This window comes from Rhodotorula toruloides, assembly GCF_000320785.1.
Source record: "Rhodotorula toruloides NP11 unplaced genomic scaffold Scaffold47, whole genome shotgun sequence".
Lineage (NCBI taxonomy): Eukaryota > Fungi > Basidiomycota > Microbotryomycetes > Sporidiobolales > Sporidiobolaceae > Rhodotorula > Rhodotorula toruloides.
In genome coordinates, this window is record NW_015623007.1 from 43,946 (window position 1) to 55,931 (window position 11,986).

The window sequence follows — 11,986 nt, forward strand, 5'->3', positions numbered from 1 at the left end:
GATATGAGCGTTACTTTTGGCCGACCGACCTATTGGCTTTCGGACCAGATGCCCGAGCGGTTAAGGGGACAGACTAGAACTACAAAGCTCTTGCCCATCTGTTAGGCTCTGCCTGCGCAGGTTCAAATCCTGCTCTGGTCGCATTACCTTTTTTTGCAGCGTCGGGGCCATGTACCCACTGCACTCTGGAGCAAAATGACCTTTTTGCTTTGCAGTCCCGGGCACACAGAGGTCCGAGGGTCTGTCTATCAATCATGGATCGCACACACAGCTGCAGAGCAACAAAAAAAGGGCTTCCCTGGACGCACGGGACGCGCTGGCAAAAGAGGACTTGGAGAACCAGGGAGTCGAACCCTGCGCCTCTCGCACACTTTGCAAAGAAAGGTGCTAAGCGAGCGCTCTACCGATGAGCTAGATCCCCTTCGGACAGGGGTGGCCTGCCAAGCTTGCATTTATAACCCAACAACTGCGGCAAAAGGCTGCCCTGGCTTCTCGGTTCTGTCTGCCATAGGGCCAATATCTTCCGACGAGAGCCACAGGTAGCCCGAGTGAGAAGAGAGAGAGAGAAGGTACAGCAAGCTCGGCCCCTCCGGTAGATCCCTCCCTCAATGTCCGTCTCATCATTCATCCTGCTGCACTACCAACAGGTGCAAAGTCTCACCCTCAGAGGACCAAAGGTTCGGCCCCCTTCTCATTGAGCTCCCACGGACACTTGTAGGGCCAGGCAATGGTTGAGTTGGGGCCGAAGCATTCCAGGCGGCTTGCTGCACAAGGCAGAAGTGTAAGACGGACGGTCTTACCACGGAGATTAGCGGAGGACACGTGGCAGGTTGGATGATGGCGAGCGCGGACGGCGCTTCCTGGTTTGCTCCCTACGCTCACGCTGACGGGACAAACCAGTTGCAACACGCTCTGGTCCTCGCAGTCTCGTCTTCGTCGAGCCAGTGTTGAGCGACAAGTCGTCGCCCCTTCCACTTTTTTTTTTGCGAACGACCAGCGGCACGCTGGCTACAACACGCGCCTCACCAAGGCGCTACGGCATCCCTACGGTCAACCCCTCGGTCTACCCGGACGAGCGACGGCGACACCGCCCTCCTCCTCCATCACCCAACTCGGACTCTCCCTCGGCTGACGACCTCTCCTCGGCCTCGGAACACGGCTCCCCACCACCCCTACGGTACTCACGGACCCCTCGCATGGCACCTGCATCCACGGTTGTCGCTGCCCCGGCTTACCAGCCCGGCAAGGCACCTTACCTCCTCGACGACTCTCCGGCCGGTCTCGCTTCCTTCTCTCGCGCCGCTCGTCTCTTCTTCCACGCCAAGTCGGTTAAGGACAATGCACTGAAGGTCGCCTACGTCGGAGGCGGACTCGTCGGGTTCCCCGAGTTGTACAATTGGTACCTCTCGTCGGCGACGGAGCACGAGGCCAAGACGTACGACTCGTTCTGGGCCGACCTCTTGAAACGGGCGCTTCCGAGGGACTACGTGTGGGACGCTAAAGGACGGATCCGCTGGGCGAAACAGGGCGACGAGGACTACGAGGTCTGGTCGTCGTCGTTACGGACGGAGCACCTCCAGCTCACGGACAAGGTTATGTCGACGCGCGACTTCATCGAGTGCCTTCTCTATGGCATGGACCCGGAGCTGTCGACGATCCTCAGGAGGGGGTCGTTCCTGCGCAACTCCGGCTTCCATGAGGACGATCTCTCGCTCGTCGCCCTCTCGACCTCGACCCTCGTGTTCACGGCACCGCTCAATTACGAGAAGTTTGACCGCTCGGCGCGCGACGAGTGGAACAAGATCGCCGCCCGTCGTCGCAGCAACGCCGCGCAAATCCGCTCGCTGAGTCGCAAAACGGCCGCCATCACCGTCTCGAAACCGTCCAGGTCGAACGGGTCGACCAATTCCGGCAGCGGAGCGACCACGCGCAGCAACTCCTCAAGTGCCGCACCGCAGACGACGTCGGGAGGCGGAGGACGACCCCCCAAGCTTACGGAGCGGGAGAAGGATTGGCTCAGCGCCAACAACGGCTGCTTCCGGTGCCGACGTATCAACATCAGCGCCGACCACGACCCGAAGCAGTGCACGGACTGGGCTCCGGCCAACTACGTCATCAAGATCCCGCAGGGTTGGGAGAAGAACAAGCCCATTCCCGCCTCGGTCCCCTCGTCGACCAACGCCTCAATCTCGACTGGATCGTCAACCGTCGAACTCGCCGCCATCTACCAGGAAGACGACGAGGTGGACTTGCCGGAATCGCTCGCGGACGACTCGGACACGGACGGGTGCGCTTTCCCTCCCCTCCAACTTCGGGTGGCAGCGTCGCGGAGAAGTCGCTTGGCGATGGGTCTCGCTGACTCTGGTTCTTCTGTCTCGCTCATCTCAGATAAGCTGGCAGCGGGGCTAGGGTTGGAGAGATTCTTGCTGAGTAGACCAGAACGCGTGCGATTTGCAATCCAGGGGGAGGGAGACCTCTACACCATCACGCACTTCGTCCGATGCGGCGTCGCCCTCGAGAACGGGACGTGGAGTGCTGGCACCACGACTCTTCTCGTCGCGCCACTCGAGGAACCCTTCGGAGTCATTCTGGGCGTCCCCTTTCTCAAGCGACATCGCCTTTCGCTCACGGCACACCCCGAGCCTGCCATCCTTGTTGATCGCGGCAAAGGCAAGACACCCTACAACCTCCTCGCTCCCGCCTACGGACCCGCTACAGCGTTCCAGACGCTGGCTTCGGTTGAGGGTGAAGAGAAGGCGGCTTTCATCTCGAAGGTCGCCGAGGCTTGTGCTTTCGGACTTGTCGACCAGGCGCAGGCGCTCACTGAGGAGGAGGCGGAGATGAAGGAGCGGAGCGGGAGGTTGATGGAGGAATTCGCGGATCTCTTCCCGTCGACTCTCCCTCCTCTTACAGCCGACTATCTCGCCAAGACCTCGACTCGGCACCGCATCCGCCTTGTTGACGAGAAGCGGGTACACAACCAGCGAGGCTTCGCTATCCCGCGGAAATGGCGCGAGTCGTGGAAAAGAATGCTGGAGGAACACCTCGCGGCCGGACGTCTGCGGCCTTCGACGTCGCCTTACGCCTCAGCCGCCTTCGTTGTCCCCAAGAAGGACCTTACGGTCGACCCGCGCTGGGTCAATGATTACCGCGCGCTGAATTCGAACACGGTCAAAGATCGGACGCCTTTGCCAATTCCGGACCAAGTTCTCGCGGACGCGGCGCTCGCCAAGTACTGGGGCAAGACCGACATGACGAACGCCTTCTTCCAGACGCCAATGGCTGAGGAGGACATCGCCAAGACGGCGATCAAGACGCCTTGGGGTTTGTTTGAGTGGACGGTGATGCCGCAGGGCCTGTGTAACGCTCCGGCTACGCATCAGGCTCGCGTGAACAAGGCTCTGCGCCACCTCATTGGAGTCTGTTGTCAGGCTTTCGTGGACGATGTCATCATCTACAGTCGGACGGTCGAGGAGCATGAGGAGAACTGTCGGGCGGTCTTGGAGGCGCTTCGAGCAGCGGGACTGTATTGCTCGATGAAGAAGACTGACCTCTTCACTCTCCACACAGAGTTCCTCGGACACGTGATCTCGCGCGAAGGAATCCAGGCGGACCCGAGCAAGACGGAGAAGATCAAGAGCTGGCCGCGTCTGCGCACGGTTACGCAGGTGCGAGGCTTCTTGGGTCTCGTGCAGTATCTGCGCAAGTTCATTCCGCTGCTTGCGGAACACACGGCGGTTCTGACCCCCTTGACGAAGAAAGGTCTGACGGACATTTCGAGTCTTTGGGGGCAGAAGGAGGAGGTCGCTTTCGAGGCGATCAAGCGGATCGTGACTTTGCTCCCGGTCCTTCGTGCTCTGGACCAGGACTCGGATGAGCCCATCTGGCTCATGACGGACGCATCAAAGGTGGGATTGGGGGCGGTCTTGTTGCAGGTGGAGGATTGGAAGACCGCGCGGCCGTGCGGGTTCTACTCGCGGCAGTACATCCCTGCCGAACGGAACTACCCTACGCATGAGCAAGAGCTCTTGGCAGTAGTAGCGGCGCTGAAGGCATGGAGGGTGGAATTGCTTGGAGTGCAATTTCGTGTTCTGACGGATCACGATACGCTGCGGCATTTCCGGACGCAGGCCACGCTCTTGAAGCAACAGGCGCGGTGGACTGAGACGCTTGCAGACTATGACTACGAGCTCTCATACATCCCGGGGAAGGCGAACGCGGTGGCGGACTCGCTCAGTCGTTTCTCCTTCCCGGAACCTCGGGCTGCGATTGCGGTTTGCGGGATCTCCGAGCACTCGATCTCGGAGGCTGTGGTGGAGAAGATCAAGGAGGGGTACCTGGCGGACGATTTCTGCGTTCAGGTCGTTGAAAGGCGACGTTGACGACGCCTCACTGCTCAGGCGAGGGAAGAGGAACCGCGTGTATTGCTGGTTCGTTCTATCAGCGAGAGCGTGAAGAGAAACAGTACGAGCGAGCACACCTGGTTCGTTCTATCAGCAAGAGCGTGAAGAGAAAGAACAAGAGAGAGGTGTGCGCGTGAAACCCGACTCCCACCCGTCAACTCTGCGATCCCCCCTAACTCTGCTTCTCCGCTCCTAACCGCTCAACCCCGCTTCGCACCGCCAACGTCCGCGAGTGAGGCGTGAGCCTTACAGTCGTGCGGAACTTGGGCTCCTCGTCGGAATTTGAGCGGAGGGACGGGTTGATCTATTACAAGGGGGACAGGATCCTCGTTCCGGACGTGAAGGAGTTGCGGGAGGCGTTGTTGCATGATGCACACGATGCGCTTGGGCACATGGGCGTCCAGAAGACGCTGAGGTCGCTTTCCCTCTCGTTCTTCTGGCCGAGGATGACCAAATCGGTCGTTGATTACGTCCGGTCCTGCGACGGGTGCCAGAGGAACAAGTCAAGGACAAACAAGGTTGCGGGCAAGCTGCACTCGCTTCCTGTCCCGGTGCGCCCGTTCTCGGATGTGGCGTTGGACTTCGTCGGTCCACTGCCTTCTTCCGAGGGGCGGGACATGCTCCTGACGGTGACGGACCGGTTGACGGGTTACACGAGGCTTTTCCCGTGTCGTGCGAAGGACGAGGTGAAGGACATTGCGGAAGTCGTGTTCAAGGGATGGTTCTCGCTGTTCGGATTGCCTGAGCGGATGGTGTCGGACCGAGACAAGCTGTTCACGTCGCGTTTCTGGCGCACGCTACACTCACGGCTTGGTCTCAAGTCGCAGATGTCGACGTCGTTTCACCCGGAGACGGACGGGAGGAGCGAGCGGATGAACAAGACGGTCGTCCAGGTGTTGAGGCAGTACGTCTCAAGGCAGCAGAAGGACTGGGTGCGTTTCCTGCCTACTACTGAGTACGCGATAAACGCTGCCGAGAACGTTTCAACAGGCAAACCCCGTTCGAGCTTGTCCTCGGTTTCACCCCCTCCCTCTCGCCTCGCCTTTCCACTCCCTCCAACTTGCCGGCAGTCAACTCACTTCTCGACGAGCGGAACATGAAGATTAACGAGGCGCGGGACGCGCTCGCGGTTTCGAAGGTCAGGCAGGCGGAACAGGCGAACAAGCGGAGGTCGGACGAGGAGACCTTCGCAAAGGGTGATCTTGTTCTCGTCGACTCGCGAGACAGGAGGATGCGCTACAAGTCGAAGCACGGCCACGGACGAGCCGCCAAGCTCTTCCCGCGGTGGGACGGACCGTTCGAGGTCGTCGAGGTCTTCCCGGACACCTCGACTTATCGTCTTCAGCTCACGCACGACGACAAGTCACACCCGGTCTTCCACATCTCAAAGCTCAAGCGTTACAACCTCAACAACGCCGACAACTTCCCGTCCCGCGAACCGCCACGACCCGGACCTATCGATGTCGACGGCGAGGAGGAATACGAGGTCGAGGCGATCGTTGATGAGAAGGGCAAAGGTCGCGGGCTCCGCTACTTGGTCAAGTGGCGCGGCTACCCGGACACGGACAATGGGTGGGAACCGCTGGAGAACGTGAAGGACACGGAGGCTTTGAAGCGGTGGAAGGAACGCGGACGCTAGGCGTCCGCTTTTCAGGGAGGGGAAGAGTGTAAGACGGACGGTCTTACCACGGAGATTAGCGGAGGACACGTGGCAGGTTGGATGATGGCGAGCGCGGACGGCGCTTCCTGGGTTGCTCCCTACGCTCACGCTGACGGGACAAACCAGTTGCAACACGCTCTGGTCCTCGCAGTCTCGTCTTTGTCGAGCCAGTGTTGAGCGACATGTCGTCGCCCTTCCAAGAAGAAGAGGTAAGGAGAGCGTGAGAACGCTTTTCTGGGCATTGGGGGGACGCAGCTCCCGTTGCTGCTTCACAGCGAGGCCGTTTGGTTCTCTTGCGCCGGCTAGCACTTCCTACCTGGGCAAACTATCTAAGCAAGTAGGCTGGCGCGCCAATAGAGCGTCCTCGCGTTGCTGGATTACAAGGTGGCCTGAGCCGCTACAATCACGGCTATTTCCATCATTCACAACCCTTGTGCGAAAACAAGAACCCGTTGCTTGAGGCGAGGCCGAATTGTGAGGCTACGCTGAGTTGCAAGACCAGGGCAAAGTCGTTCGAGTGTGAGGCTGCGGAGTTACCGAAGCAAGGTGTGCGCAGCGACATTGCTTACAGCTACGGCTGCAGAGGCTAGAGAAGTCCTTGCTCCAACAGCGGAGAAGTAGCTCCTGGCTGATGTGTAGCTTGAAGTGTTGAGTTCTAGGGCACTCTTCAACAAGTCCGGGCTTATGTTGGAGAGCAAGCCCCCCGGACTTGTTAGAAGGTGTGGCATTCCCGCCAAGGTGCGGACAGGCTGCTGCAAGCCTGCAAGCCCCCTTGGGCACACTGTACATACATAAGATGGATGTGTCCATCCTGCAGGAGCATGCTAGTGTCTAGCAAGACATGCACTCTTTGTCCTCGAATGGCTGTAGACTTGGCAGCCAAAAAAACATGGCAGAACGCAAAAAGGAGCTGCTGCAGACGCCGGCGGCAAAAACAAATCCGACCAGAGCAGGATTTGAACCTGCGCAGGCAAAGCCTAACAGATAAAGCGAGTAGATCAACTACGTTCTAGTCTGTCCCCTTAACCACTCGGGCATCTGGTCTCAAAAGCCATACTACAGCTGCCGCAGTATGCCACTATACCCGCTGACCGTCTTCACGAGGGTGGGGCCCAGCTTCCTTGCGTGAGGTGGAGAGAGGGTTGGTCCACTACAAGCTGAGAACAATCCCAAACCTCAAGAAGACTTGTCAGCTGGCACTCTTTCCCTTCAAGCTCAACAACAGACCCCACTGGACGTGCGAAGGAGGCTGCCAGTCAATGTTGAGGACTCGAGCCCGGGAAGTTTGGGAGGTGAGGAGGAGGGAGTGCGCCATGCAAGCTGGCTTTGGGGGATGTAGGTGAAAGCGTGAAAGAGACAGAGAACTTGCGCTGACAATGTGTATCTCTGTTTAACAAGGCGAGCTGGGTGACCTTGGTCAGATTGGAAGTGAACAGTCACCTGCCCTGATCTGCAAAGTGCTGGTTATCTGTCCATACAGTACTCTGATGAGCTGTCAAGGGAAGCCCAGTTTCTTCACAGCCTGGCTGTTGCTGAATGTCCCTTGCCCTGATGAAGTGGCAAGAAGAAGGTTAGGCAGACAGATCGCGGGACATGCAAGTATTGCAAGAATTGAAGCAGGTTGAGGCAAGCAAGCATGTTCAGCGGGATGTGGACGAGAGAGTCTTCAGTGTAGAGAGATGACCTTGTCCCAGATCAAAGCGGGTTTTGATGCCTGCTGACTGTCAGTCAGACAGAACTGTAGGACATGCTGATTTTTTCAGGACATTAGAGTGGACAGAGAGCGGACAGAGAGTGTGAGTAGGGATGGAGGCAAGAGAGTGACGGAACAGTCAAGAGATGCAATATAACATGGAGGAGGGGGGATCAGCCCCTTGCGAGGTAGATAGGCTGATAGAAGAAGTATAATGACTCGGGAGGGACTGGAATGTACCAAACGATCCAGAATTAAGCGAGGGGAGGTAGCCCTGTACATACTCTGGAGGGATGAGCAATGAAGGCCAGGCCTGTTGCAGTTGTGGCGGAATGAGTCAATGTCAAGCAGATCGTCATCTGTGCTGGAGCAACAGCTTAAGGTGTGGGTGAGAAGGGGGGGCGATTAGGGCTGATGACTAGAGGAGCAGTGGTGGAGAGAAGGGTTTACTCAGAGAGAGAGAAGTTCTTTTCTCGAGTCATATCGGGGTCGAGCCCATGTAGACCGGCCGGGGCTGGCTGCCACAAACAGAGGGGGTGGGATACAACTGATGCGGAGAGGCTGTGAGAAGTGGAGAAAATAGATGGGCATGTGCAGGTGGAGCGAAAGAGTAGGGTGAGAGAGAAAATGCGATAGCGTCGGAAGGAGTAAGGGTGGAAAGGCGCAGGACGTAACTGACTGATTGCAATCTCCGAAGGAATTGCTCTCTGCGTAGAGGAGGGTGTGTGTGGCTAGGGAGACAAAGAATGACTCCAAACCGTTGAGAAACTGTCCAGATAATGCCATTATTGATCTTGACCTTCTTGGGCCGCGACGGCAAGGACGATGACGGTGGGATTGGGGGGTGGGCGGGTCGTGTGGTAGAATGTGCTGTGAGGTGCTTGCTGAGCTCAGAGTGAGGCAGAACAAGGACAAATTGGGCAAAAGAGAGTTGATTAAGGAGATTGGGTAGGCGCAAGTCGACGTGATTGAGGGCTTTGGTTGGTCCTCCTATGTTCTGCTATTGGCGGATCCTTCCCTCTAATCCTCATCTCGCCCCTCGTCCTGTGCTGGCCCTGTCAAGCGCGCAAAACGACCGGTAGCTGTGCTGAAGCCAAGGCAAGGCAGGCGGAAGTGGGGGTTGCCGAGGAGTGAGCCAATGGTAGGGGTCTGGCGGAGCTGAATGTGCTTGTAGAGTGAGTGGCGGGCATACTCGTGTAGTGGGTAAGAGAGTAGGAAGTGGTCCCAACTCTCCACCTTGCCGCACTCGCAAAGGTCGGATCGAGTCGAGTCAAATCGCGCGCGGTGCTTGTTGAGAGCGGAGGCATCGGTGCAAAGTCTGCAGAAAAGGGTGGCCTGGGGTCTTGAGAGGCCATTGTAGTACTTGTGAGCCGTCGACGCCGTCTTGACAACGTACGCGAGAGGGCAAGGAAGCGATGAGGTCGCCCAATCCGCGTTCCACCGCTTGACGACGGCGCGCTTGTGAGCAGTCCAGAGCGCTGAGGTCATAGCAGGGAATCCAGCATCGTTGCCTGGCGAGCGGGAGTTGAAGCGAAGTCGCCAGCTGAGGTGGCTGGACTTGGCGAGATGGCGGGCGCGCGGCTTCGCCTCCTCCCACTCGCTCTCCTCGCCTTCCGACTCGCTCAACAAGTCCGCCATGGCCGGTACGAATGCTAGACAATCCTTGAGGTGCGTCTTGAGCTTCGTCCGTTCCTCCCGCGCCTTCGCTGACTCTTCCTCCTCCCGCACCGCCTCCTTCGCCTTGACATCCGCGACCTCATTCCCTTCGATCCCGACATGACCTGGCGACCATGACAGACGTACACAGACGTCCTTTCGGGTGTGTGCGAGCTCCTCGAATAACTGTCGGATTGCGAGGCGGAGGTGTTGGCCGGATGACGGGGTTGGGTCGGTTGAATGGGTGAGGGCGGAGGTGTTGTCGATGGAGAGGAGGACGCGGGGAGGAGGGTCAGCGGTGTGTTGGACTGCGTTGAGTGCTAGGAGGATCCCTTGGAGTTCTCGCGCGTAAACCGTCTGGTGCTGACCCATTCCCTTGCTCGTCGTCTCCCAGCCCTCAACCTCGGCTTCTTCCCCCTCATCCAACACGACCTTGGCCATTCCGTCCCACTGCCTGCCTGCCACGCCGGTGCCAACGACGCCTGACTCGCCCATGGAACCGTCGGAGTAGACGAGCAGGGAGCCGGCAGGGAGGGCCTTGACGACTTGGCCATGCTTGTACGTGCCGAGTTCCTTGCCGCGGGCGAGGGTGACTGGTGGGACGGGGTTGGGCGACTAGGGCGGGACGGGTCGGGATGGATGGGCTCGACTGAGGTGTCGGAGAGGAGCGGGAATGCGAGAGCGCGGTGGAGTGGAGATGGGTGGCGGCTCGATGAATTGGAGCGGGCGCGGAGGGTGCGGGCGTGGAGAGGGTGCTTGGGTGTTGCGGAGAGCGCGCGGAGGCCGAGGCGGAAGACGGCGCGGTCTAGTTGGAGGTGGGTGGGGAGGAGGCCGGCTTCGACTTCGAGCGCTTCGCCGGCCGCCGAGCGGAAACCGCCTGTCACTGCCATCGCTCCTGCCTTGGGGACGCGAGCTAACTCTTTTGTCCTGTCCCTACCCTTAGCAGGGTCGTACCACGCCGCACCCGCCCACAGCAACCTCGGCACGACACAGGCGACGACGAGCTGACGTGCGAGTCGCGGCTTGAGGCCAGCTTTGGAGCGCGTCAGGAGGGCGATGGCAGTGGCTGAGGCGGATGCTCGGGAGGCGCAGGATGTGATGTGAGGGCGGAACGACAATCGTGAGTCGAGTTTCGATCCCAGCATTGTCAGAGTCGGTTTGAACTCGATGCAGTGGCCGCGGAGGACGACTCGGGAGGGATTCGTGGGCATGGCGCGGGCAGGAGGGAGGAAGATTGTGGCTTCGGTTTTGGTGGGCTCGAAGGCGGACGAGTGGGAGTCGGACCAGGACTCGAGTCTTGGTACGAGTCGGTTCATTGCATTGACAGCTTCGTCGACTGTCTCTCCCCAGGCGAGGATGTTGACGTCGTCAATCCAGCCAAATCCGCATGTCGACGCTGATTCGCAGGACTCGAGGAGCGGCGAGTTGTAGACGAGGAAGAGGATGGGTGACAGCGGTGAGCCTTGCGGAAGTCCACTCGTCCATTCGATAGACTTGCTGACAATGCCTTCGAGTTGTAGGGTGCAGGACCGGTCCGACAAGAACGAGCGGATCCAGCGGCAGGCGTGATCAGGCAGGCCGCGGGACTTGAGGTTCTCCGTGAGCCTTCCCGTCTGTACGCTTGGGAACGCCTCGGAGACGTTGAGCGCCAGGCCAACGACCGCATTTCCGGCCCTCCACTGACTCTTGATCTCGTCAACGACGCAGACGACCGCATCTTCCGCCGACCTCCGCTTCCGTCCGCCGAAGTGCGAGGCCGGTAGCATCCCGTGCGACTCGGCTAGGTGCGCTAAGCGAGCTGCGACGACACGCTCAAGCCCCTTCGCAATACAGCGCTCGAACGCGATCAGACGGTAAGCCTTCGGGTCTCGGTAGTCGGGTTTTTTGGGTTTGCGGAGGACGATGCAGGAGGCATCTCGCCAGGATTGGGGGACGTGGCTGACGGCAAGCAAGGCGCGGTAGAGGGGGACGAGGTGTGGGAGGAGGAGCGGCAGGAGGAGCTGGAGGCATGGTTCGGGATGTCGTCGGGTCCGCATGCCGCGAACGGGCGCGCTTGCATGATTGCTGACGCCACCTCGCACTCGTGCAGTTCCGGCCACGGCAGGGCGGGTGTCGGCGGATCGACTTGTGCGTCCTCATCGAGTTCTGCGGGAGCAATGATGGCCTCGCTTGCGCGGGATTCAACTCCGCAAAGACTCAGGTGCGTAGCCCCTTGAGGGTTGCGATACGAATGGTGGGAACGTACTTGCTGACGTTCCTCACCTTCAGGAACTGTCCTCGCCCTTGTTTCCGCCTTCGACTTTCCCTCTCCCCTCGCCTCGTCGTTCGCCTCTCCGCCTTCGACTTTCCCTCTCCCCTTGCCTCGTCGTTCGCCGTTGCTGATCTCGTCGTCGCCGTCCTGGTCGCCGCCGTCCTGGTCGCCGCCATTCTCGCCGCCGTCATCCTCGTCGTCGCCATCGTCGATTTGGTCTTCACGGTTGTCTTCGTCGCGGGCGGATCTGCGCAGGTGCGTTCTTGCTTGCTCGCGCAGCGATTGTCTGTGTTTCAAGGATAGGATAGGATAGGATAAATTCC

The 11,986-nt window shown here is 59.3% G+C and overlaps 1 protein-coding gene and 1 pseudogene across 2 annotated transcripts; one reads left to right on the plus strand and one right to left on the minus strand.

Annotated features, from left to right (window-relative positions):
• Positions 1–195: 195 nt before the first annotated feature.
• On the plus strand, positions 196–6,042 carry RHTO_06680 (putative transposase; the record flags this gene model as incomplete). Its single annotated transcript, XM_016420340.1, has 5 exons — positions 196–239; positions 544–677; positions 901–4,377; positions 4,656–5,307; positions 5,394–6,042. 5 exons carry the CDS (start codon positions 196–198, stop codon positions 6,040–6,042), a joined length of 4,956 nt encoding a protein of 1,651 aa, XP_016269254.1.
• A 2,734-nt stretch (positions 6,043–8,776) lies between these two features.
• RHTO_06681 (reverse transcriptase) lies at positions 8,777–11,986 on the minus strand (annotated as a pseudogene; the record flags this gene model as incomplete). Its single annotated transcript has 3 exons — positions 8,777–10,027; positions 10,063–11,412; positions 11,658–11,986.